Source organism: Aphelocoma coerulescens, chromosome 11, assembly GCF_041296385.1.
Source record: "Aphelocoma coerulescens isolate FSJ_1873_10779 chromosome 11, UR_Acoe_1.0, whole genome shotgun sequence".
Taxonomy (NCBI): Eukaryota; Metazoa; Chordata; class Aves; order Passeriformes; family Corvidae; genus Aphelocoma; species Aphelocoma coerulescens.
The window spans coordinates 7769966-7797808 of record NC_091025.1 but is presented as its reverse complement, the minus strand read 5'-3'; the positions used below and the strand labels follow the sequence as shown (position 1 = coordinate 7797808).

Genomic DNA, 27843 nt, shown 5'->3' with positions numbered 1-27843 from the left:
TTCTGAGGCACCAAAATAGAGTAATTTCAGGCAGTGGATTACAGTAATAACAGAACCTGCTTTGACCACCACTGCAGACTATTAAAGGCACCACTAAGAACCCAGCTGTGCCACAACACTAACTCCAGTCCCAGCAATGCAGCAGTGCTGGTAGAGCTTGGCAGGGGTGCTCTGGTACATTTTCAAAAGGACTTTGCCACATGCACAATCAGCAGCCCATTTTTGGTGAAATACTTACCAAGCTGGAGACAGTAACTGCTTTAATGCCAGGTGAGTGTAGGGTGCACATGTACTTCCCACCTCTTCCCATAACATCAGAGGGACAAGGCAAGGGACACACACCCTTAAAAAGCCATCTGATCCATCTCCCCACACTGAACTCACTCAGCCCTAATGCCAAACTGTTCTTGCCAGATGTCTGACAAGTACTTAAATCACTAAGAATTTCAGCCCTGACCTCAGCAGCCTATTGCAGCTCTGCCCTGGGCTTAGGGAGAGCTCTTCCTGTGGAAGAATCTCCATCTCCCTTTACATGTCACCCCAGCTGCAGGGGACACAGCAATAACTTTGCTGCCTCTGCTGCATGGTTGATGCTTTAATCACCTCCCTCTTCCAAGGTCTCTAGGAGTGACTTGGTGCCTACCTGGACAAAGGTGGGATAGAACTGCAAACAGGAGGCCCTCAGGCATCTCTATCAGAGCAAACTAAACCCTGCTATTCCCAGTAGCTGGCTTGCTCAGGAAAGAGCCAGACAGCCCCTCCTTCAGCTGTCTGGCATTTAGCAGTAGGAAGGTGAATCAAATCACCAAAACCATTTCACTGTAGGGATGAGCAGATCAATCACTAGATGCACGATGTGGCATTGCTGTGCTGGCAGCATCATCTTACCCCGGGTGAAATCAGTGGCAGAGCTGCTGCTGTAGGGCCAGGAGCCATTGCCTCCAGCAGCTCCTGTATCGATGAGTTGATAAAAGCTCTGCCTCTTATCACTCACTTGCTGGCCTGATCTTTTCCTCTTCAGTGCTTTCAACTCATTTGATATTTTTATCATTGTTGAAGCAGCAAGCAGACAATTTGATTTAGGAACCGCACATAGCAGCAAGCTCTCTTAACCAGAACCAATTCAGATTCTTCCATGGTTGGGACCTCCTGCTCCCATACCCATCCTCTCCAAACCTGGAAAGGGACCTAAGGCTGCCAGAAGAGGCACAGACACACAGCTATTGCTTTAACCCAGAGCTAATACCCAGTGCCTACCAACCACCTGCTCAGCAGCAGTTTAAACTCACCCTAACAGCTGCAGCCACATCCAAGATGGTAAAAGAATAAAGAAAGATCTTTTTTTTTTTTTCCCTAGACCTCTCAAATATTCACACTTGAAATTGCAGAAGTGCTTTTCCTTCTCCTACTTGGAAGGTAAAATGGCAGGAAGGGAACTGCAGCAAACGACCTACAGCACTGAAGATCACATTTCAGGAGAGCGTTTCATCTTCAGCAAGTCTTTCTGAATTAGCAATTTTGCACTCAATCTTGCAGCCTAAGCCCTCTAAAATAAAAGCAACGGGCAGCCCATGGGAATTTAAAGCACCTATTATCTGGGCACTTCACGTCCCAGACTGCTCAGACCCTCAGAAACTCCATTAGCAAATGGAGAATGCTATTTACCTTTTTTTTGGTTGTTGTTATTTTGGCCACACTACTGTAACAAAGGCATTGTAAATCCAATTGAAAGCTGTGTGTCTTTTTAAGCCTTGGCATCCTCTATTCAGTTATCTCTCCCTTCCAGATGCCAGGTAGACTGAAGAGGATGCAAGGAGTTCAGATCAGTACGGGGATAAAGAGAAAAGAAACTTCAACAGCTGGAGGTATCTGAGGGAAGTAAAAGGGAATTTTCAGTCATTGTCATTGCTAAGAAGTGAGGGGATCAGCATAAATGTAAATAAGAGCCCAAGGAATAAATCCCTCCAAAAGCCAGCACAGGCACCCATTCCCAGCTCTGCTGCTGGTGGTGGGCACTGGGACTGGAGGCACAGCTGGGCTTGGGAAAGGGCACTTCTCTGTGTCTGCCAAGGCAAGGCAAGAGCAACGAGGCAGCCATGACCTTGAGGAGGACGCTGCCTCTCATGCCCATGCACGTTGTGTGCTGAGCCCCTTTTACAGGGATGCTGCAGCCAGAGGAAGGCTTGACCCAAAGCACTTCAGAGTGTGCTGACCCTTCAACCCCATGATGGCCCCCCAAAGTGGATGCAGTGTCAGGCCAAAAAGGGGGAAACTGGAGCAGAGAGGGGTGTGCTAGGCAGAGGCTGGCTGTCCCTGCTGCTGTGAACTCATGGTTCACTCAGCTTCAGAAAGCTGAATTGCCTTCCCTTGGGAAAAGAGGATTGCAAATTCTCCACTGCAGCACTGCCCTGTGTTATCAGGACACTAACTCTGGGACAAAACCCAGGGGGACAGCTGAAACCAGTTCAAAATCTTGCTTTTATTCTGCAAACCCTAAGCAGACTGTTTAAAACCAGGTTTCTAAATAAGCCTGAGTGAGCAAGAGGGTGCATCACTTCTATGCTTTACAGATTATTTAGACACAGCTTCAGGCTACAAATTTTCATGCAAATATCCCCTTTGCCTTCAAACAACCCTTCTCTCAATTTCAAGAAAAGTACAGATGACTGTAGGATCATTCCTCTGCTCTTACTCCCCTTTGATAAGCAAAATGTTACAAGCTGTGGCCTTCCAAATATCACCCTTGGCATTCAAATTAGTAGCCACTGAAACGAAACCAACTGCATGTCTCAGATGTTATTTCCTTGAATTATAGAATTGTTTCATTTGGAAAAGACTTTGAAGATCATTAAGTCCAACCATTAACCCAACACTGCTCTCAGACCCTTTGCAGACTCAGGCCAACATTAATTGGTGTCACAGTGACATCAACCTTGATGCCTGCCCGGTACACCAGACTCAGATGTCAGTTATCCTGCATAACCAATCCTAAATCCTTCACTGAACTCCCTGCAGCAGACAACTTGCAATGAAAACATCCCTGTAGCATGAGGTAATATAGTAAGTCAAGCAGGGAAAGCTCCCTGCTGAAACCATGATATCATATAGGCTGGAAAAGAGAGCCATTAAAAAAAAGGGGAGAGACTGAAGGATGAGGAAAGCTCCACAGGAGAAGGGGTACCCCTGCTCCTGCCCCTTCAGCTACCAATTCACAGTAGTCTTTGAAACCAGCCCCTGTTCTGCAGGTTCATTCTGTGCTTTCAGCTTCTGTCCCTTTCCTCCCTGCAAGAGTCATCTTAAAAGTCTGTTTGGAACAACTTTGGTGTGCTACAAAACATCTAACAGGGCTGGACTGAATTTTAAAGGAGTTAATTTCAGTAACGCAGTAACTCATCGTTCTGTCATCTTTCCTATTAATCAGTGAGCAATATTTCAGTCTCCACTGAGCATCAGGAATGAATTTTGCAAACCTTACAGATTGAACTGGTATTGCCTGAAAAATATTGTCTTCCTACAGTGGAAAGAACAATAGGACAGAACAGAATAAGCTGTGCTATGATTTTATGTGCTTCCTGCTTCTTTCTTCCTTTCAGATAATCCCTTAATAAGCCTGAAGGACACACAAATACAAACATTCCTGTCTGTTGGGTATTTGCCAGTCAGTTCCATAATGGTTTCCAATTAGGCAGAGACTGTCAGACCACAATGCAAGGACACCAGGGAACACAGGGTGGCATGAGAAGATCCACGCTGAGCAACTGGAGCCGTAAAACAGGAATGTGTAAATCAGAAGCAGCAAGAGGAACTAATTGGAAACGTTGCCCAGCAGAAACATTAGCATTTCATATTTATAATGCAAGTGCCAATAAACAAAGAGACATGTCAGCTATTCATTTACTTTCTGACAGCCCAACCATGTGATACATTCCCAAACGACTGCAAGACGATAGGAAACTGCTCATTTGTCAAGAAAAGGCAACACGGCACGTGGCATTTCAGCCACTAGCAGCTCACATGGTCCTTCTATTTAGGGCTCAGCCACAGTTTTGCCTTGAATCAGAAGTGACTTCACTGAAGTCAGACTTACCCCAGGGAAGAACAGATTCAAAGCAAGAGAATTATATAAACCAACTGCAACATCCACAACCCTGACACAGGGGTTTGTATCTGCAGCCCAAGTCACTGGGTCATCCATAATCCCTGTGGATCATGGAGCATGATCCACATGCTGCTCAGAGGAGCACTCCTAAGCCTTCCACAATTAAAACACAGATATTCTGCCAGCAACTTCAAGCCCAATGCAAGTGGCTTTTCAGAACCATTTCTCAATGCCTGCCTCTTTGCTAAGAGATTTTTCAAGGTGCTCTGCTCCTGCTGGCCATACTATTGATGTGTTTCTAGCTGAGCTACAGCACTTTGGTACTTCGCTGACTCGCATTCAATCAAGTACAAGACAAAATGTTCAATTTGCACAAAATTCTGATTCTGCGGTAAAAATCCTCACGTGCTTCTTGCTGAGCAGCACACAACCCTCTCCTGATGTCCTACAAAACCCCTGCAAGGAGCCCAAAGCCCAGTTCAGTGAAACTGCCGGGGTGTCAGTGAAGCTGTGCAGAGAACCTCTCACTGGCAGAGCTCCCTGTGCCATGCACTCACCAGTTCAAGGGCAAGACAAGGGACAAAGTATGGGACATTAGTGCTCTTGTGGGTTATCTCCCCCTACTTCTATCTGTGGTGATGTTCACATGTTGCTCTGTTGCCTCTCAAGTGCAGCACTTTGCCCTTCACAGGTATCAATTTACCTCTTTCACCCTGAAAATGAGCACTAATTCATGCTAATAAATCACATTCTAAAGACACCAGTGTACTTTGCAAAGCCTACCTCAGTGATGTTAAGCTCTTGTGTCACTTGGGTAGTACAGAGAACTGCCCTAGGCCAGCATAATTTTTAGTCTAAATTTTAACAGTGTTAAATAATTCCTTAGTCCCTCCTAAGGAACAAGGAGCTAGGGAACACAGGGCATTTCCCCTTCAGTTTTCTGTATCCATGCTGCTTGAGGATAGGACAAAGTGTTGAACTAAGTCTAAGCAGCAAAGGGAAGATGGGAAAACAGCTGCACCCAAAGAGATCCTGCACCTTTGCCTTGGTGCAGAAATATCAGCTGGCTCAGAGCTCTCCCCATCTTTGCCTCTCCAAACAATTCAGGTGAAGAACAGTGCTAAGAGATTTCAGGATGCTGGTGGAAAGAGTCAGCCTGCCTCTCTTTGTTTCCCTGCAAGGCTTCCTTCCATCCATATCTTAAATCCTCCTGTAATAACAAGCCTCCAGATAACAGCACTGGGATTAGACTTGCCAGGGCCTCAGCACTGATGTTCAAACCTCCAAGCAAAAGCACAGCATGTTTGGCACAGAGCAGTTGTGAGCTGCCAGAGCAACCAGCGACATGCATGAGGACACAGCCACAGCAGTGTCACTGCCCACAGGTTGTACCTGCCCTACACGAGCTCTTTCAGGCAGGTGTCCAAGTCACCTGCAGCTCACCAACCTCCTGCTGACTAAGGGCACGTAGAGCTCAGCATGCCTGTGCCAGGCTGGCTCCCTGCCACGGGCACAGCACCTCCTCTCCCCTGGCCTCGCAGCTGGGTCATGGGCAGGCAGGTGTCCTCAGGGACAGCATGGCTGCAAGCCTAGGGAACAGAGGGTGTGGAAACACATCACCTTTGCTTCAGTCCAGGGTGAGGCAGGGAAGTCTGGGCAAAGCAGCTCAGCCAGAGGCAGTAGGGCAATGCCTTGCGGGAAGGAAGTGCAGAGCTGGTCAGACACCAGCAGTAGGATGGAGACAGAACACCTGAACCAAGTCATCCTACAAGTCATTCTGCAAGCCTAAAGAACCTGCTTGCTTCTGCCTGCACATGGCCATGCAGCTGTGTTCCCAAGGGGGAATGTGCTACTGAAGGCAAAACAGCACATGCTATCCTGGGGTAAGGAAGCGATTCCCTTCTAACAGACTGAGTTTGAGTGGGGCAGTCCAGCTGTGGGGATACAGTCGTGTGGGCAGACCAGCAGGAGAAGGAGACCAGACACTGTGGCCTTACTGAGAGTAAAAGAAACCTGAAGAGCAAAAAGAAAAACACAGCAAGACAGAGAGACAACCCCCAAAACAAGGAGATGGCACAGAGAATTTAAATGGGCTGTAAAGAAGCAAGGGAGAAGCACAAGACATTACCAGGAAAGGTTGAGGCAGAAGATGAGAGCAGTCAACTTGCCAAAGTGATGGAAAACCACATGACACCCCAGGCTGTGCCTATCAATTATGGGTTTCAAAGGCATTTTCTGCCTGGAGAAACATGACCAGCACTGACTCACAGTGTGGTTTCATTACTAAACGCCAGTCTCGGCTCTCCAGGAGCTCTTGCTGCCTGGTGATTGTAGCCAGGCAGCTGCCAGTGCAGGCAAGCTGGACTGCTGGGCATTCCTTCCTGCACCCAGGAGGCCCTGCAGGCACCCTGCTGCCAGGTTCTGCCCTCTGGAATACACACACACACAAACACACAGCAAAAAGGCATTTTCTAGCACACAGATATCAACCTCTGAGCACCAAATCACACCTCACGAAGTCTAAAACAAGTGATTTTGATGGACAGGCAGCTTCACTGATAAACAACAAACTCACTTGAGGCTTGGAAAAAAAATGGAGGTTTGTTCTGCACATCCATCCAAGCCTGATAATCCATAGCCAAGGAAATCCCGAACTCTCCAAATTCTGTCTGCTTCCAGCAACACCCTGGGGCAGTGAGTTCCAGGGGCTAATTTCACACTGAAGACAAACATTTTGGTCACCAAGACCCCTGGAAGATGAATACACATGGCTAAGACCATCAGCAAAAGCCACCCAGGATATCTCTGAGGGTGGTGAGGAGCAGTTGGAAGACAGAAAAGCAATTTGACAGCAAACAGGTGAGGAACTTCTAGATTTGAATGATTGCAGAGCCTCTGTTTGGAATACACTGGGCTATTAGCTGGATTTTTAGGGAGCCGACAACCTCAGGTTACCACACAGTCTAAGTCAGTGTGATTCAGAGCAATCTGGTGAGAAACCTTGGAGACAGAACACAATGTTGCTTTTCTCCAGTACATTACCAAAATCCAACAAAATCAGAATACAATAACTTCTCTTGGGATTATAATCTCTGTCTTTATTTTCCTCAGAGCTGAATCTTACTTTTACACCAGTGCTGTCCAATGGTTGAGGTCTTACTAGCTTCAAAAATAATTATTTTGGGAAAAAAAATTAACAGCTCACACATGTGTATGTCCCTTTTCAGGGCATACAAATGCCAAGATGCAGCTGTACACGTTCATTATTTTTTACTGAGAGTAGCAGAAATTTTAATGCAGATGTCCTTTTCCACTTGAGGAAGCAGAGCAAATTCACTGTTTGTCTGTTGGCTTGTACTTGGCAAAAACAAACATCTTCATGTGCTGCATGGATACTGGAGCAGCTGAAGCCAAAAGGCTCAGTGGGAACAAAAAAACCCAGTAAGAACAGGGAAACTGAGGCACATTTGAATCAGCAGAGGAAACCTGCAGCAGACGTGCCAGAATCAGCATGGACCCCTCCAATGGAATCACTTGGGCATGGACATCCATGCTGCACCTTCCCAATATTCCCAAGCTAAATGCCAGACCAGGAATGATTTAGTACTCTCCAGGAATAACTGAGGGACCAGAACTGCATCCTTTCCTCCCCTTTGCAGCCGTGTCCCTGTCAAAACCTGTTATCTCTGGATACACTTGGACTTCTCTTGTTGTTCCTCCACCTGTCATAAGCCCCAACAGCTTCTTTTGGCCACTTGTTTGTTTCTCCCAAGAGGTGGATTTGGAGAGGGGGTTAATTCATCTGCTCCTATCACACTTCCATCTTCCCATCCTGCCTTTCTCTCATGCACACCTCTTACTCTTCATTACACAACACCACCCTTAATTACACTGTTCTTTTTCTGGCCTTTCTCTACTTCCACTACACTTTACTGTTATGTATCAAGAGAAGCCCTTGTGTCTAAGAAAGTGCTTTGGGAGAAAAGATTGAACTCTTCTCCTTTCCTCTCTCGTTTCTTCCCACCAGCTTGCTCTTGGCACAAGCCTCATTTGAGAAAATGTTCCCCTGTCTGAAATTCAAAAGGTCTCAGTTTTTCTCTTTACAGTGGAACACAATTGCTGACATTTTTCAACTTTTCCCTTCTCAACTTTCTTGGGAAATTGCAAAACAATCACAATTTTTTCAAGAGAAGGTAGAGACCTTCAAGAACACACTGCTCTGGAGGTGCTGTGGCTCTCCAAAGGGAAAGCAGAAACACCATGTTGCCTCTGGGAAACCTGAACAGAGGTGAATTAAACTTAGCAGGAGCCTGAAATGGCACCTAAAGGCCTCCCACTGCTTCTGCTAAATCAGCCTGATTCCAAGGCTGTTTCAAAACACATTTCCTGCAGTGCCAATGCCACTAATTATAACTAATTTCAGCATAAAGTAGAGAAGACTCAACACCTGAGCTTTAAGTTCAAGTTGCATAGAGGCAGCTAAATAGGCTTAGAGAGGCAGAGATTCCTGCCAGGAACCAGGATTAACCAAGGAGCCACAGGACATGGTGCACACTCGAGGTAAAGCATGAGGGCAGGTAAGAACTGTACACCCCTCAACATTCACATCAATCCAGGGTTTTCAAGGGAAAGAAAGGGGCTAGAAAAGGTCCTTTGGGTTAGATACCACCAACATACTGCCAAAATCAGGGGAGAATCGCCTGGGAAGATTTCCACCATCTTGCAGAACAAAGGTGCTGAGACATTTTATTCTGGATGTGCTGCAGCAGGTAACTTGCTGTGCTGTACAGCACCGGAATTACATCACTCTCCTCTTCCAGCACAGTGGTAAACCTCCACATCCCAGCACTTACCTGGTCCCTGTTCCTCAGAACCACTGGCATTTCACAGACCTCGCCGGGGGTGTAATTCTGAAACACCACCTCTGGTGGGAAAGGCTGAAGTGAGCGGTGATCTGGGTAAACTGCTGAGAACTGGAGAGGCAAGAGAGAGCAGGGAGAGGTTCAGCTGCTGGGAGGAACATTCGTGAATGAGAATCCTGCACTGATCCCCAGTGAAGTACAGACTCTGGGTGAGTACATCTGCCCAGCTCACACTGGGGAAACAGTGGCTCTTCCACCTCTGCCCTGGGCTGCTCAAAAGCTGCTGCACCACACTGAGCAGGCTCAAGCTAAGCTGCTCTTTAGGCAGGTGTTTCTCCAGGTTTCCTTCTCAAAAATCCAAGGCAGCATTTAGCTCCAGCAGAGCCCTGTGCTAATGGGGTCACAGAGCTCTGGGGCACTGACTGACGGAGCCCTGAGTACTCTTGGAGCAAGTGCAACTCCAAAACTTACATCAGGCTCCATGGGAAACAATTTTGGGATTCCTTTTACTCTGAGACTCCCACACAAGTCCAAATACTTCTTTTTATCTGATGCTTAGACACCAGTGAGAAGGGAAGAGTACCAGAGGAGGTAAGGGCAAAAAGAAAGTAACGCAGCAGTTAGGAAGAAGACAAGTGAGGTGAATGCTGAATAGGGATAAGACAGCTCTTTTCTCAGCAGTTCTGGGCAACTTGAGTAAGACTGAAGTTGGTGTCTCCTTTTTGCATGAGCTTTAAATGGCTGCTTTCTTGTAATCTATTATTGGTGTCATATTTATTACCATTGCAGAGGCATGTCTGGAATGATACAACAGTAAATGCTTACTGAACAAAGACATTACTTTAACAAAACCCCTCCCTGCTTTTGTCTCCCCTCTCCAGCAGCACTGTTCCCACTCAAAACACACAGGCAGGTGTCCTGCATCTCCACAGGAGTCACAAGTGGCTGAAGTGAGGGGCTGCAGCACACTGCCAGTTATTTGTGCATCTGTCTGAGGCATTCCCAGCCTCCTGTGCTATCCAGGGCAGTGCTTAACCAGTTTGTTGCAGCTCTCTTGCTGACAATTTCAACAGCCTATCTCAGTCATTGACCCACTGGGACTGTGCTTTAAAGTGAGCAGCCCTCTAAGAAAAGCAGCTTTAAACACACCCCTCAGCAAACACTGATCCAGATAAAGCACATCCACTCCCCTCTGCCCTGGGCAAGTCCCCTGTACATCTGGCAGCCTGCAAAATCTAACACCCCATCAGTGTCCCATACATTGTTCCAACCCAAAGCTTTAATACAATTAGTTTTCTTAAATCAGGAGTAATCACCACAGGCCCTCAGCCTTAAAAGGCCAACGTTGCCACTGTGGAGGGAATCCTATAACCCTAAGCATTTGACAGTGACCACACCAAAGCAAGAGGTGGCTATTTCAGCAGAAGAATGGAAAATGGCAAGCTCATTCCCTTGTGATCTGCCCAATCCTTCTCTCAGGGATGGGAGCTACACTCCAGCAAACCCCACCAGCTTCAGCAGAGATTATTTGTGTTGACTTAGCACAAATTGGGACTCCAGTGTCTCAGCAAGGAAAAATGCTTTGCCTTTCCCCCACCAGAAGGACCTCCACTACCAGCAGTTTGAAACAACAGCATGACCTGGACACTGAGATGTTTCAATGAGCTGGAGGGAAGCCTGGCACAAGTACACACCCACTTCAAATGTCACATCAAACAGCAAGGAAAAGGGCAGGGAAAGGCTACCTTGTGATGGAGGTCTCGCTCTTGTCTTGAAGCTGGACAACCTGGGGCAGATTCATCTCCTGAGTGCTGGCCAGCCTCTGCTTGATGGTGAGAGACATCTCCTTCTGGAAGGCAGAGGGAGTCAGCTGAAAGGTATAAAATAAAAAGGCAAGAGACTCAGAAATGCCCTTGTTCAGAAAGGCTTTTCTTGTTCAAGTGCCAGTGATGAATAATTTGTGATCACAGCCACTAGGACTGTTCTGGAAGCCCTGGAAGTTACCTGCTGAAATATTTAACATCAGTAAATTAATGATATAGAGCAGAATGCACATGCTGTAACCACGTGGCTCTGTCCCATTAGCTTCTCTGTGATTTGATGTGACATGTTTGGGGATTTCTGCTCTTTGGGCATTTGTTTCCAGTTTAGTTCCATTGGATTGAGCTGGTGACCTTTGCAGGGAGTGGGGAGGAATTATTAGAACTCCCCTAACTCCATCCTTGCACGACACTCACAACCCACAGCGTGGAGATGCCACTGCTGGGTGAGTCCGAGGGAGGCAGGAAAGCAGCACTGTGCCAAGACTGAAGTGCACAGGAATGGGTCCAAGTTTCAGTGCTCTCTTTTTAATTAGCACTGTGTGTTTTCTCTGTCTGGCCTCACAGACCCCTCCACAGCAGAACACAGAGAGATGTCCTTGACAGAGCCCCAGCACCAGGGCATCTCCAGTCAAGTGAGCTCCAGTCAGCAAAGGGACATTTGTGGATGGGAAGGAGGAATTGCCCTGACTCCACTGCTGGGCTGGATCTGTGCTCCACACAGGAGATGAGAGAGAACAGCTGGTTTGGAACCTGTTCTAGCTGGGATCACGTCTCTCGAAGCTCCAGGCAGAGTTTGAGCTGCCCTCCCCATGCGAGGTGCCTAAGGGCAGGTTGGTGAGAGCAGCACAGGTGAGTGTCCAACCTGGCAGAAGGAATTACTGCCACACAGAGGGGATGGAAAGAAGCACACGCTCACGGCTTCAGCTTTACATTGGTTTAACTTGCCTCTAGTCCCTTCGCTGGATTCGTTGCCCTTCTCTGGTCTTGCTCCAGCACCTCAATGTCTGTCCTGAATGAGGGGCCCAGAACTGGACACAGCACTCTTGCCTGTTGAGAAATGCAAATGGATTTGATGTGATTATTTCACCAAACTCAGGGGGAACATTCCGTAGGTATGTTTGTGCACATAAATATAGATGTGCACATCTCTGTGCCTGTGTGTGGGAACTAATCATGGTCTACATGGTGAGTGAGTGAACTGTGACAACAAACTCTGCTGGGTCACAGTGGAGACCTACTCAGAAATTTCTTTAACACTGGTGTCTCCAGGCTGTGGCATCCTTCCAAACTGGAGAGCACAGGGCCTCCCCACCTTGTTTCCCATGGGCCACAAAGACACAGCAGAGTCTGCTGGCATTTCTCACCTTTCCTTCCACCCTCCTCTCCCATGATTATTGGAACCCTATTTACTGGAATTATTAGCCAAATCCCTATTAATATTCAAACTGTCCTTTATAACTCTTCAGAATCTTCTCAGGAATTCAATTTCCACCAAAAGAACCTTCTTTTGGTGGGTACAGAAGGATGGTGAACATCACTTGGCTGCTTAATTTTTCAAGAGCGGCTGACCTGATGTGACTTTGAGTCTGGCCCTACTTAAGGACTCAGAGTGTTATGAACAGCCTCAAAACCAGGGACACTGCTGCCCCAAGCATTGACAAAATCAGAGCACTTTCCTGCTTTCCAAAACAAGCGTCCACCCTTTGTGCAAGAATGTTTCTGCTGATGTTTCTAACTAATGGAGCAGAAAGTTCAAGACTCTGATTAAGAACTATAGTTTCTCAAGGCTAATTTGGTTAAGTTACAAAAATTATCAAACAAATATAACTCCTTCCAGGTGTGAAATTACCACGCTGCCCAAGAGCATTTCTCCATGAGGGCCTTAATTTTCATTTAGTAACATCCATATTCAAGACTTCCTATAGGCATTAGAAGTTGTAACAGCATAAATAAAAGCATGAAACCATTAGAGGAACATGAGCAATTAGCTCAAACAGAAATTCAACATATGGGAAAGCAGGCCTGCTTCAGACTTCACCGTAGTGGCAGTTCTCCAGAATTCTTACCCTACAAGAAGCACAGCTAAACAGGGCCATTCCTCTTCCAACCACCAGCCTGACAACCACCTCTCTGTCTGTGTCACAAAAAGTGGGTGTGCAAAAAAGGGTAAGAAGAGAAGACAACCCCAGAAAGTGGGTTTCAAGCACTGACAAGACTCAAACATGGACAACACTTACTAAGCACTACTTTGGACTAGAAATAACGTCCCCTCCCTTTCTGGCAAACTGGACCAAGGAACAGATGCATTTGCCCACTTCTTATTTTCAGAGACTTGGGAGACCAGCCCTAAACTAAAATTATTTGACATTAGGTAAATTCTCTCATCATATTCCCTCTTGCTTCCTTCTGTTCCATATCTTCTTTTTTTTGTGTGAACTTGCTTTATACAGCAAGACATTGTCTACACAAAGATGACCATTTCTTTCCCCTCAGGTTTTACCCACATCCTGCAAGCAAGCCAGTAACTTCATTCCTTTATTCTCAAAGCAGTTACAGCATTGTACACATAATCCACAAGGCTGCTGTTTCCTTTTGTTCTTACATGAAATATGAGAGCACAGCACTGTCTTATGGATATGAGGACACACTGTAGCAAGAATTAGGATTTAAACCTGGAAATAACTATTTTTCAAAAGAGAAATCTAATGAGGGACAGTACATTAATCTGGATTTCAGTGATTTATTACTGGGTCTTGAGAATAACTGGATTATTTGTTCCAGTTTTCTAACTGCAATTTCATTTCACTTGAAATGAAGCCTGTCCATCATGGCCACAATGCTAATTTTCAGATAGTTTCTGCTCTTCACACCCCCCATCCCAGTCTAGCAGCTTCCCCTACTCTCTAGCCCTGAAGAGATGCTGCTCTTCCCTACTCCATAGTTCCATTTCCCTAAAGCCTCCAGGGATCAGCCTCCCAGGCCTGGGGGAAAGAAGCAGAATTAAGAAATCAGCCCGATCTCCCTGCAGGGATAGGATGAAACACCAGCCACGACACAGCACAGCTCCAGCCCACCACCCCAGTTCCATGAGGGGAGATCTCCATGTTCCCCACCCCAGACAGCTCTGTGATACTCAGCAGGATTTAATTAGGTTCCTTATCTAAGGGTAAGTCTGGGGAGGTAAATGGGTTATAAAACTGCTGTGCAGCTTGCAGTGATAGCGGGGACTTCTTGCTTAGCCTAGATGTTGGAATAAAGGGAGAATTGAGGAGGCTGAATCTGGGATGTCCTCAGTGATCTTCAGCTTGGCATCCTGTTCTGATAGATCTGGGTTTCCTGAGACGTGTCAGGAATTGTACCCCAGGCCTGGGCATATTTCCTCATTGCTTTTCTAGGTGGCATAGCTGTCCTGGCACAGCTGGTTCCTGTGACTGCAACAGTATTACAAAGTGCACCTTAGAGTGGCATTTGGTAATGCTCCACAAGCTTCAGGTAAATTTATTTTAGACACTGCAGATGAGCCCATCATGTCTTTTCTTAAGGAGTAAAGAAAAACTTTCCACACTGAATTACAAAGCAAGAATTGAATTTGTATTTTGCTCACCCAAGGAGGACCCTCATCATATCAATGCAAAGCACAGCAGGCAAACCTCTGTGTTGCCACAGCTCTGACAATACCTTTGGGGGTGTCCTTTGGTGTTGCACCTGGTGAATACCCTCTGATGAGCTTGTTCCAATTAATCAGGCACACATTTACACACACACACCAGCCAAGGACACCCAACTGACAAGAGCATCTCTGCTGTCAGGTAGCTTCATGCATTTTTGGCACAACAGATGCTATAAACAAAGCTTCTCAGGAGACTCTAAGCCACAGGCAAACCCAATCCTCACATCTGCTTGGCAGGGAACAGGGAACCCTACATTTGGAAACCATCATTCATTATTTAGGGATTTGCAATCCAGTCAGGGAGGATCTGAGCCCTGAAAAATAATTTGCTCTCCAGCTAGCCAGCCTGTGGAGACTCACTCCAGAACATCTCCTGCACGACATCCAGTGTAAGCAAAGCTCAGTGTAAACTGGAGAGTTGGGGCAAAGAATCCTCCCCTGTGACACCCTTGTGCACTCAAGACACCAAGACAGAACTGCAAGGAAAGGAAGCTGAATGGGGGGGATGCTTCCTGGCTCAGAAGGCAGAGCTTGGAGACAGATTCCAAGGTGAGACCCACCAAATCTCTCACACCTGGTCTGAGGTGCACTCACAGGGCTGCCTCCTTGTGCCCCTTCCCACAGCTCCAGCACCTTAGAACCAACCTTAGATCTCTCACCTCCTCAGCACAGGAGTGATTCCTGCCTGCTGCAGGCAAAGAGGACAGCTGGAACCAGGTTTCGTGCTCAGAGGACTCACCAGAGAAGCCTCAGGTGCTCAGCAAAGGAAACCGCTGGCAGGAAAGGATCTTCTCATGGAATGGCATGGTGGAAATGACATGAAACACACACAAGGCTTGCAAGCCCCTCAGCACCCAGTGCCAAACCTGATGCTGGTGCCTCAGCCCACTCTCAAACTCAACAACCCTGCTCTCACACTCAGCTGTGTCCCTGCTACTGAACTCACCGTGTATTTTTCCAGCCCAAACCTTCCGCCCCTGCCAGGCAGATGGAGGGGGCCTAAGCCATTCCTTGGTCCAGCTTGTCAGCCCAATGTCACTTCTACATCTCCTAGACTGCTGCAAGGAGAATGCAAGTGAGAAAAAAGCCTGATCTGCAGGCTGGCACCTTGGATGCTCAAGAGCTGAGGAAAAGCCTTGGCTGGGGAGCTCTGCTCCCTGGATGACAAAGTCTTTAACTAATGACTCTTTAATGTGCAATGCATAAGAAGTCTCTGGAGGGGAAAAAAAAGGACAAGAACCATCTTTTAAGTGAATGAAAGATTTGTTTGATGCTGTGGGCTCACAGCTACTACTGAGACTCTTTGCCTCAGGCAAGGCAGAGAAAAAGGGTCTGCACAGGACCTGTACCCTGCTCCCAGGTGAGTGGTTTTGGCCATGACCTGTACTGGATAAATAAAAGCACCTTCACCTCATCTCTTCAGGGCAGGAATAATAACCTCTGAACACTGCCTAGCTCATGAACAGTCTCCTCCATTCTGCTGACATGCAGTGATTTATTAGTTCACCTTTCAGCTGCATCCCCAAGATGGAACACGGGACATTCCCAGCATCCCTACAACCCATCCGCTCCCTTTCTAAACCATCCCTTCACTTCTGCAGCATCAACTCTCAGTGCACAGCACAGGCTGCACAATGCTCACATCCTGAGCAGCTGCTTCACCTGCCAGGTCATGGAGAGTTTGGGCATTGGCTGAGTTCTTTGAAATGCTTCTGTGAACCTCAGTCCCAACCAAGGTTTAATCTCAGTCTTCCAACGATTCTCAGTCAAAGTGCACATGTGTTCACACCCAGTTCTCACAAAGGAGCTTCAGTCTCTGGAAGATGATAAATATTAACTCAATTCAGAGACACCAAACTGAAGACAGGGAACCAGCCAAAAGCAGAAGCAGGAATACAATCCCTGAGCCTGACCTTGGCTGGCTCCAGACTTGTACCTGCTTCTCCAGCACACACACACAATACTGGCTGCCAGAAAAGTAAATATTCAGTATTTAGTGGATCGCTGCTCTAACACTACAGCACTGGCTGTAACCCCAAGGTGTCACAGAACAAGCTTTAACTTCACTGATTATTTCCTGTCCTTCAGGTATGGGGCACGTCTGGATGACCTGCTATGAGTAATTTGCACCCCCATGGAGTAGCCTGGCCTTTTTATTTTCTCTAACTACATACAGGAGTCTCCACTCAGCTCTGCTCCCAAGCTCTCCCTCCTGAGGCCAGACAACCTGGGCACCAAAAGCCACCCTCCACCCAGAGGGGGGACACAGCCACTGGCACTCCAGCATGGGGGTGGTCACCAGCATCCCCCACTTTCCCCACTCTGCAGGGCCACTCTCACACACCAGATCCCCTCAGCCAGCCAGGCTGTGGCCCTCCTTCAGGAGCAGCAGGGCTTCCCAGACAGCCCCAACACCACCATGGCAACAACAGGGATGTCAACAGGGGAGGAGGCACTGGTGGTTTCTGGAGGTGACAGCAGCCTTTCCAGCAGTGGGACAAAGGGATGCTCAACCCACCTGGTGCCCAGGGGGGAGCTGCTGTGGTTCCCCTGCCCCCAGGGTAGCAGAAGCCAGCTGCACTTCCCCACGTCTGCTGGGATCCTGGCAATGCCTGGCTGCCAGTGCCTTTCTCAATGTGGTAGCAGCAGCTCAGGGACAACACACAATGAACACAGCAAACACGCAGTGAAACTCCCTCCAACACACCTGCAGCATGTCCCAAGAACTGCAGCATGTCCCAAGGAAGCAGAGAGGAGACGCACTTGTCCGCAGCCCAGCACAAAAGCAAGCCAGGCACCTCAGCATTTCAGACAAGCTACCCTTCTCCGTCCTAGAGGGGTCTGACCAAAGCAGGCTCCGAGCTCTGCTCTCTTTAGAGGCACAGGTAACTGTTAGTTTGTGCAGGGAGCTGAAGTCCTTCCTCCATCCCTGGGAAAGGCTCTTTGCATAGCTCTTTCCTCCTGCAGAAATAAATGAGCCAAGGGCAACAGGCAGGCACGTTGCATTATTAACCTCTCCTTTGCTGCAGTGCTAGGAGGACACAGAGCACTATGAGCCAAAACCCTACTGCAGGCTCTGAGATGAGACCTCACAGCACAGGCACACTCAGGCTTCTGAGCACCAAAACCAGAGACCCTGGGGGGGTTGTAACAGGCACGTCAGAAACATCTCTCCTGTCATCGCTGCTGCACTCATGAGATCAAACCCACTGAGTTAACTGGACACTTTTGGTGCCTTGCAGAGTACACAAAGCTGCAGCAAAAGCTGTAATGAGGATCCAGAGAGAAGAGGAAATTGCTGGCAGAGACAGCTCACAGGGTGGAAGAGGTGCAGATGGGAGCACTCCCCACCCCCATTTTAACCCATGAAGTGCTCACTTCAAGAAAGGACTGACTGCAATGCTCAATCACTTCAGATGTTATCAAAATATTTACATTCCCTACTGAACAACTGCACTGAGATCACTTACCCAACTGCAACCTTATGAAGGCCCAATCATGAAGTCCCAAACAAGCAGCCTACAGTCCTCTTTGTTCCAAAGGGTTCATATTTGTTTTCTTCAGAGAAAGAAGGAAAATAAAGTTGGGTCCTTTTAGCCATATTTCTGTTGCCTTCCTCTGAGCAATGCAATCACCCACTGCAAGGGAGAACATAGATTTTTTTTTTTTTTTGGTAGCACAGACCTCAACACCCAGCCTTGGGTTTATTTTCTCCCTTTTTATTCCTACACTGGGAATCAATTTGCTTTCCTCATTTTTTACTTAATTTACATCTCGCTTTCAAACCCTGAACTGCTTCTGTACTCTTTTCTAAATCAAGACACTGTTTAAATTCCTGCCTTTCAGAGACCCTGCATTAGCAGTGCAGTTAACAAACTTGAAAAGAATAAATTGTTTTATCCTCACTGCCTCTTAAAAGAAAACAAAATCCTTGACCCCAACAAGTGTAATGCCTCCTAGGTTTTCTTTTTCTTTAGTTCTATGAAGCCATTTAATCCAGCCAGCTGTCTTTGTGTCAATGCAAAAGAAAATTTACAAGCCTCCAGAAGTTAATCACAGTTCAATGGGAATCTCTGACACAGAGGTTAGGAAAGGCAGTAACCAAGGCTGTGCCTGACAGGAGACAGTGCCTTGGAAAGATGGGTAGGCTTTGGATGGAGGCTCAAGCCTGACTCAGCAAAGTACTGGCACAGGATCTCAGCCTCAACAAAAAAAAGGGATAGATGTCAAGGGTGACAATGTCTGTGCAGTTACAAGATAGTTCAATAGTTGTTCCTGGGACTGCCACTATCTTAATCCCAAGTGCCTTGGCATCCTGTTTCCTGGCAGCTAAAAACCATCTGAGACCCCATGAACACAGAAAATGCAGCAGCAGCACCACTCTGTAGGACCAGGGCTCAGTGGTCTTTCCCAGTCACAGAAGCAGAGCAGAGCTCAGTGTCTCCTCCCTCACCCACAGCTCTTCTCTGCCAGCAGGGTCCTGCCAGGGCATTCTCCACCCCACCCACCACCATGGGGCACCACAGGCTGGGAGCAGCAGGCTCTCCTCTGCTCCACCCAAGACACAGAACTGCCTGCAAGCCCAAGCACACTCTGCAAGCTCTCTGCAAATGGACACCTCATGCCACTAAAACCACAGCCACGCCTGAGCGCCCAGCACGATCCTCCGATGGTCAGCCCCAAGGACCACCCCAAATGCCACAGGCAGGCCTTCCCTCCAACCTCTCCAGGCTGAGGAAAAATGTGCTTAACCAGATCCACAACAGCTCGGCTGGCACTTGCAGCTTCTGGCATCACCTGGCAGCTCCATTTGCAGTAGGAGGGCTCTCCTTGGCTCCTGGCTTCACAGCAAATCGGTCATCCCCAGCCCAGCAGGTCTAGTGCCTCTGCAGGGCACTTCCAAACACCAACAGCTGGCTCTGTGATGAGAAGAAAGGGAGAGAAAGACTAGAAAACACAACAGTTGTAAGTGGAACACAGGGATGGGACAAACCCAGCCCGTGACATGCGTTTCAGCCTGAGCCCACAGGAGCGCCTGGCATGATTAGAGCAGCTACAAAGCACCAGGCTGTTTGAAAGCAGTGCTGTGAAAGGAGTAGCTTGTTTTATTTATCACTTGAGAAGCACCAAAGGAACAAGCTGCTGTCCTTGCTGTTGCCAGCCAGCTGGTGCAGCTCCCTGCAGCACACAGGGCTGTGCTGAGAGGTGCTGGGGCAGTCCGCAGGCACCAGCTCTGCTGGGCAAGGAACTTACTAACTGAAGCAGGCCCCAAGAAAAAAATCAAAGCCAAATGTGGCTTTTCTTGCACTGGGCAGTTGCCTTCACAGGTCCAATACAACCACACAACAGCCACAATTGCAGAGTTTGAACTCAAGCAAAATCCCAAAGCATTTGGCTGGGTTGCTTAAGGAGGGACTACTGGATTGCCTTTGGCTTAGCCAAATATTTGACTGCATTTGTATCCAAAAGTCTTTTGCTTAAAAGATTGGGAGTTTTGCTAAAAACCAGCCATGCAGAGGCTGTTCTGGGCTGGAACCTGAGCCAGGGCTTTCTGATTTTTAAACAAGGCATCTGGTACATCCCCTGGAAGAGCCTCTGCTCTCTGCCCTGGAGGTACTGTCAGACTCTACAGCTTTTATGTGATCAAGGTCTCCATGCTGACTCCCATCACATCACATATTAGCAGTGGGTGCAGAGGGACAGATTTTCATTTTCCACAAAGAAGTTGTCCAAGCTGAAGTATTAAACAAGCTCCTCAGGTTCTTCCTTTGAACCTCTTCCCATCCTTCACACATCCCAAGAACTACTGTGAATCAAAGAGGCAGCAACAAAACCAGCCCCAAACATCTCCTGTTGGGAAACATTCCCACTCATGAAAGACCAGCTTTGTAATAAACATACAGCCTCAAAAGCAGAGGGGAAAACCCTTCAAAACATAAAGCAGAAGCGGAGTCACTCATGACATTGGAGTGGTTGATCAGAAAAGCTGGTCAAATGGGTCTGTGTAGCAAACACCAAGGGCCTGAGAGAGTAAACCTGTCCAGCCACTGTACCATTTAAAACAAGTGGGGGTTTAGAAGACAGACAGTAGCCACATTAAAAAAAAACCAAAACCAAACCAAATCAATAAAGAAATTATAAAAAGTTAAAAGATAGGCACCTGAGTGGGGGTAGGAACAGCCAGGTTTGCATCTTGGTGACCATCAGCACAAGCATCTCTGAGTTCCAAGGCTGAGCTGCAGGACAGATCCACCTGATTGGAGCTGTCAGCCTTACTGCAGAGTTTTGGTTTCCCATTATAGGAACAGCTCAAGAGGTTTGATTTGAGCAGCGTCTCTCTGCCAAGGATGAAAGCAAGGACCTGAGTACCCCATTTGTGACTTCCTCTCACATTGAAAAGTCTTCCTAGTGCACTCTGGCACCTGATCTCATTAAAAAGGAAGAGAGGGAACAGATGGAAACATAAAAAGAAACTGTCAGCTGCCAACCACTGATCCCATCCTGTCTCCATCTCTCTCCCCACTGCGGCAGGAGCACAACCAGCAGCTCTTGCAAGGACAAGGCCAGCAGGAGACAAGGAGGATTTTACGTGGGCAATAAACAGTAGGAATAGATGAAATCTTGGTAAATAAGAGCTCCTTTTGTCAGGAAAGACAACACATGAGAACTATGCCATGTCCAGGAGCCCTCCTGGCCCTGCAAACAGCAAAGAGTGGTATGCTGGCTGAAACAGCCACCATGCCTGAAGCCTTTCCAGCATGCCTCCACCTGCAGGCACCAGCAAACCCAGCAGCAAAGTCCAGCAAAAGATGATGTGGAACCCCCAGCAGGGCCTGTAGGAATCGCTCATTTCTCTCTCCCAGCCTGTAGTTCAGGTATTGAAGCATTCCAGGAAGCCTCAGTAGGCCCAGGAGATGTCCTATAACCAAGAGCATAAGAGAAGAGACACAGAGACACCACTCTTCCTTTCAAGGTGTTTGCTTCATGCTTGTCCCTGAGCATCCCTCCTTGGATGCCACCACAGAGGCAGCTCTGCAGCTTTCCTCTCAAAGCAGCACAGGGACTCCAGGGCAAGCAGGCTACAGAGAAGAAACTTTGCCCAATTTCTTACCCATCCCCAAACATTTTCCCCTTTCCCAGAGAGAAAAAAAAACCACACTTCCCCTCCCCGTCCCAGAGGCAGACATTAAGGTGGACCCAGGATGACACTGAAGGTCACAAATTTGCACTCATCTAATACAGCTCTGCCAGGTATCAGGCAAAGGGACTTGTTTCACAGGGGCTCAACTTTCTGTATTTACACAGGAAAAGGTGAAGTCACAAAGGGAAGCAAAAACCTCTAATTCATCCCAGTGCTGGGAATGCTACAGGGAGGCTGATCTATCCTCTCTCTGTAATTAGCCTCTCTATTTTCTGAGCACCCAGTGGTTTCAGCAACATATAACATCAACTTTCTTAGTAGAAAAAGATATCTTTCACCAGACTAACTCGATGGGAACAAAATGTATTACTGACAAACCTTATCTTGTCCATATCCTTGAGCACAGCTGGCTGGATCAACATACCTTTAAAACAAGTGCCTGCAGCAGTCCTGAAAGGCAAAGAAAACAGCATCTCAGCCTTGTGGCAGAACTGTGATGCAGATGATACTGCACAGGAAAATTAAGGTGTAAGTTGATTATGCATCAGCTCTTCCCCAGCAACTACCTACAAGCGGGGTCTTGTCCCACAGAAGGCACAAGGTGTCACACCCCACGTTTGCTGTGGGCTTAGATGCCCAGCATGTCTGCAGTCAGATTACAGCACCTGCCTCCTGCCCTAGCCACCCACCTAAAAACCTTGAAGAGAAATGGAAAGGCACTGACCATCCAGCTGGTGCCTTCAGCCCTCAGCATCCTCCATCACAAAAAAACCACAGGAGAGGGCAAGTAAAAATTGTGCCCAGGCACCAGGAACCTCTAGAGGCATCCATCAGCTGAACTGCTGAGACACAAATATCTACAGCCTCTCTAGCACAGCCTCAAGGCACAGTCTTTGTTTTAACCCTCCCCAGCTGCTGCTCCCACCTTTTAAATCAGGAACTGGATGCTAATTTCTCCCAGACAAGTTCACAATAACTTGCTGGGCTGAACACAAAAAGATGGCTTCAGTTTAATTTTCCTATGACTACAACACAGAGGTTTCCAAACTTGTTTGGAAACTATTATTTTTTTCCTGGCTGGTCTCTCTAGCACTGAGAACTCCTTTTACAAATGGTATCTCCATATAGAGACATCTGGGATTAACCAAGCCAGATACATCAAACCTTCACAAGGAATAGCTGGGCTGCAAAGGGAGCTATGAATCCCTTTACGGAGCAGACAAGGGAATTGGCCTAGCAGTGAGGCTGGTGGGGAAGCCAGTTTGTTAAATAACACTCCTCCAGGAGCAAAAGGAGCAACAGCTCTGCAGGCTGACTGGGGAAGGCTCCAGCTGCTAACAGAACACAGCTCCCTCCTCTGCTGCTCTGAGAGCCCTCCCTCCCCACACAGACACAGCAGATCAGACAGCAAATTTCCCCTCAGACAGGACATTTGAGGCTGTAATGGCACCTTCAGTCCCTGGGCTTTGCTCCTCTCCACTGCTCAGCAAACTTTTCTGCCTCACTGGACACACTGGTCCCTGCATGCCCTCAGCTCGAGAGGGGACCCTGGGGAGGTCAGACCTGCCCCTCCATGCTTTCAAGCTCACTGGGTTGCATCTCTGTGCAATCCTCAAACCTCGCACATAAGGGCAGCCTATTTTTCAGTCTCATTGGCAAACTGAGCTGAAAAGCAGCTGGGGAGGAACATTCACTTGGGAAAGCAGGATTTCTCCTTCCCAGCAAGTAGCATTTGCAGGGCAGCAGACAAACTGGCTGACATTTGCAGAGAGCTCTGAAGGCACATAACCCTCTGGAAACGTGCATCATCAGTCCTGCTATTCTTGGCCCACTAAGCTTGTTTGTCTCCCACAAAAGCTGTGAGAGCACAACTCTTGCACACGTGCTGTCTCCCTGGGAACTAATCCTACCTCTGTCCTCCTTGACTTAAGTGTTCATTTGAGCCCACAGCAAAACTTCAAGGCCTAGGAGCACCTAGCATGAAGTGAAAACAAAGGTCAGGTATGAAGCACAACCCCTCCTGGGGAAGTATACCCAACAAGAAATCCTCTTTCACTATGCTCATAATCCAGGTAAACAGCTGCTCTTGGAGACAGAAGCAATCCAAGGAACTTCCCAGCACAAAGTCCTGCCTGGTCCCTTGGCAGGGCATGGGCTGCTGCCAGCATGGGCTTCCTGCCTTCCCAAATTCTCCCCTTGAAATTCCCACTTGCCCCAAGTCTATGTACAAGTCCATCTGGCAACTTCACAGCAACAGCAGTTGTTCTTCCAGTAAAATAAATTCATCTAGGAGAGAAAAGGCAGCTGGCATCTGCTCCCTGCCAGAGCCCACAGCAGACATTTCTACATGTTTTATAAGGCTCTTTTCTCTCTCACTCCACACAGAGCACACTGCACAGGTGATCAGTGGGATCAGGCATACAACCACCTAAATAAAGATTTAGGTGGAAGAGAATTTGGATGTCTCTGGTCCAACCTCTCCACACAAACCACACAATTTCCAAGTTAAAACAGATTGTGCAGGGAGGTACCCAGCAGTGTTAGGTATCTCCCAGGATGGAGATTCCCCACCTCTCTGGCTCACAGAAGCCTTCACCTACCTTTAAAGTCACCAGACACACATTTGTCAGCTACAAAATGGGCTCCAAAAGATACCATGTGCCATGATCCCATAGTCCCTGCTCTGTAAGTTAACCTCAGCATATGCCTTCAAAGTCCTTGGCTCCCTGAAAAGAAGAAAAAGACTCCTATTGTGGGTGTTGTTTGTTTTGAAGCAGCCATGTGTTGAACCAAAATGCCAACTGCTTCATACCGTACAGCAGAAAGGCACCGAGGTTATCTGCCCTGCACATACGAGTGCCAGAAGATGGGTAACAGACCAAGAATCTCATGGAAATAAAAGCAACCTCTTTTAGCAACATTTATCTTTAGTCTTGCAAATGCAGTGAGATACCTACCTCTTCTTCATGGCCTCTTGCAGTCCAACAGCACCAGGCAGGCAATATCAGGGCCATGGCATCGCCACCATCTGTTTCACTGCCTGGGCAATCAGCTGAGTATAAACACAGCACATCAGAGATGGACACCCAGCCAGTTGATTATACAAACCAAAGGGATCAGCCAGGAAATAGTAAAAAGAGGCCTGAGTCACAAACAACATGACAGAGCATGTGGTAAATGGACTGATGAAAAGGAAAAAAAGAAAAAGGTTCCTAAAGCACCTAAGCCACACCACAGAGGAAAGGTCAGAAAGCAGGGAACATTCCAGAGTCAGGCCAGCTGTAAATGAACCCAGCTCACGGCTCAGAAAAGCAGAGCTGTAACACATACAGAGTGCCAAGATTTGCTCAGCTAATACATGCCAAACAGCAGCTCTATTTGTTTTCCACTGGATGAATAATCCTTTCTATCAGGATGCAATCAGGAGCCTAACTCCAATTTAGCTGGGACAGCCTTTCTTCTGATTAGGAACCTGGAAATCTCAGCTCAGCCACTCACAAGTTTCTTGCTTGCAGGGAGATTGTTTATAACAGCCCAGCATATTAAATACAGCAAACATTCACTGCAAGAATCAAAGCAAAGCCAGAGGTACTGCTCTGCCTCTTTATACAGCTGCAGAGCATTTTAGTTGAGGGAACAGACCAAAGGATCATTCTTTCACTGATCCCCTGAAATTAAAATTATGCAACTGCTTTGCATCACTCATTGCCATCCAAATTTAAATGATTAAAGGTGTTCATTTCTCTCTGGAGTCAGGGCAAAATAATGAGGACTTGCCACCTCCACATGCCTGCACTTCAGACTTGTCCATATGTGACTTACACAACCATTGCAGTGACAGAGCTCAAAAACCAAAGTCTCTCCTAACACTTGATAACTGAAACTAGAGGGGTACAGCTCACAAAACAGTGGGGCCAAAAGCTGAAACAAACACATGGCCAGGATATGGGGAAAACAGGGAGGAATGCTGGAAACACCAAATTCCTAAAGCTGATGGCAGTATGGATGCTCCCTAGGCAAAAAGCTCTGTATGCTGCATTCCCATCACACTATTAGTGGGAGGTCTGAATGTTTAAGGCTGTCCTGTACCTTGCTAGAGGGGTTGGACTCCTACAGATATGCAGTAGACGTTCTTAACTCACTCAGCCTTGGCAAAAAAAAAAAACAACCCACCAACCAACCAACCAACAAACAAACAAAGAAAACAAAACAAAACAAACCCAAACAAACAAACAAAAAAACCCCAAGCTGTATCCTAATGAAAAAAAGCAGAAAAGCAGGCCCAAAGCTGAACATGGGACCACTGTGGAAGTCACTGTCAGAAGTCAGGGCAGAAAACAAAGGTGTCCCTCCAATCTCCATCAAAAGGGGATGATTCCCAAGTGCCTCCTACCTCCTGGGTAGTAAATCAGTCATCTGCAGATCAACCAAGTCTTTGAGAAAGAGTCTGAAATCTCCACCGCAAACATGAGACAAGCTCCAGATGTCACCAGCGCAGGTTGGCTGAATTATCCCCACCCAGGGAATTAGCTAAATGCAGTTTAACTCATTTGCCTCCTCAGTCCAGAGCACTTTTAAATCCCCCATATTGATCCAAGTTGCCAGAGGTGTTTCAACCCTTGAGACCTTAAGATGCTAAACACTGGTTGAGAAAGCAATTTTAAACACATGAATCTTATTTTCTTTGGTGTTTATTTAAATAATGGCTGTGAATGAATTGCTCATCTATCCTTGCTACCAGCTCTTGCTAGGAGTAGGGTTCATTCAACTCCATTTTGCATGAAATTCCTGCTTAAAATACTGAGCTGAATCAACAGATTCTGTCCTGGAGGAAAAGGTAGCTCTGTCCTGAACCACAGTGCATCACACAGTCTCAATCTGGCTCTGTAAATTAAGGGCAAGAAGCAGGACAGAAACAGAACAATTACTAAATTGGCATAAACTGCTGGATTTTGAGGCCTGGTATGCCCCTTCTAAAAGAGACATCCAAACCCACCTGGGCCAAAGTACTGTTCATTCAAGTAGAAGAAGCAATACAGTAATCCCTCTGTTCTTCTCCTGGTTCTGGTCACCAGAGAGCTGTCCATCAGCCCATAGCCAGGAAAGCTCAGATCCTAATTAAAGGCAACATTTAAATCCCAAAGCAATAGAGATTCCTTGGCAGCACATAGCAAGCGACAAAAGTACAGAAGCTTTTGGTAACAATTCTTTGAATGGAAAACTAAAGTTTATAGGAATCACTGCTGGAAGGCTCTTAGGGGAGAGGGTTAAACATTGCCAATTGGGAGATTTAAGCATTGCCTGGGAAATGTCAAATGCTGTCAAGATACGACAAAGCTCTCTGTAGTGATGCCCTAGCAAAGGGCTCATCTCTGAGAATGCAGACTGATGGATCATCAGCCCTGCCAACAGAAAGCAGCTTATTAGCAATTGGTACAGAGAGTACAGCAACCTCAAAAAAAAACCCAGGTCACTTCACCAAGATATCCAGCATCTCTCTCCAGTACCTACAGCCACATCTGCAGCCCAGCCCTGCTGTCAGTGCTTCCAGGCTTCCAAACTTTGGCTTCCAGGGTGCTTCCAGGCACATCCAGTCAGTGCTTCCAGGCTTCCAAACCCTGGCTTTCCAGGAGCTGCATTCAGGCCACTTCGGGGAAAAAAGATTAAGATATTCCTTAACTTCATCAGCAGACTTCCAGGAATTTTCTCACCTCAGAGAAAATGAAACGAGAGGGACATTTTTATTCATTTGCTTCAAAGCAAAATAAAAGCAGCCACTGCAGCAATAAGACAGCTATCACTGGAGTAGAGCTCTTCAAAGCCCTGAAATAAATAGCCTTGCCTCTAGCTTCCAGCTGCACTGAACTGCTTTACACCACCTTACACAAACCCCAAAATAAAATGCCTCCTACAAGTTATCAAAGAAACAGCATTAAAAATGTTGTTGATACCCATAGGATTAGGCATTAGCTTCTAAATTTGCCCATCTTTTGGTCTCCAGAGCAAATCTTCAGGTCCAACTCAACCCCAGCATTAGGTTGGTCTTCTGAAATAGTAATGAAAGCACCTTCAGCAAGATCAGACAGACCACAGAATCTTCCTTCCTTATTAGTTCAAGTCCTGCTGTCTCTGACCAGCTTGATTCCCACAACAGCTACTTGGCCTGTGGCAGCTGAACAGCCACAGAGCCTGAGCAGCAGATGAGGCAAAGCCTGGGGAAGAAAATCAGGTGTGAAAGACACTGACAA

General features: G+C 47.2%; 1 protein-coding gene and 2 long non-coding RNA genes across 3 annotated transcripts in view; all 3 read right to left on the bottom strand.

The window, feature by feature from the left end:
• The window catches only part of HYDIN (HYDIN axonemal central pair apparatus protein), a 39107-nt gene extending 27701 nt beyond the window's left edge, over positions 1-11406 (bottom strand). The window contains exons 1-4 of the mRNA XM_069027268.1: positions 11347-11406; positions 10707-10831; positions 9743-9758; positions 8953-9072 (exon numbers count right to left, since the gene is read on the bottom strand). Of these exons, the coding sequence (XP_068883369.1) occupies positions 8953-9072; positions 9743-9758; positions 10707-10831; positions 11347-11406 (321 nt within the window). The remainder of the gene's footprint in view (positions 1-8952; positions 9073-9742; positions 9759-10706; positions 10832-11346) is intronic.
• Positions 11407-11735: 329 nt separating this feature from the next.
• On the bottom strand, positions 11736-21118 carry LOC138117216 (uncharacterized). The gene is made up of 4 exons (XR_011154570.1): positions 20615-21118; positions 19252-19373; positions 17925-18092; positions 11736-11831 (listed from the first exon to the last, which is right to left on the bottom strand). It is a non-coding gene; the product is annotated as an uncharacterized lncRNA (long non-coding RNA).
• Positions 21119-21972: 854 nt separating this feature from the next.
• On the bottom strand, positions 21973-24711 carry LOC138116834 (uncharacterized). Its single transcript, XR_011154358.1, has 3 exons — positions 24553-24711; positions 24196-24321; positions 21973-22045 (listed from the first exon to the last, which is right to left on the bottom strand). It is a non-coding gene; the product is annotated as an uncharacterized lncRNA (long non-coding RNA).
• Positions 24712-27843: the final 3132 nt, after the last annotated feature.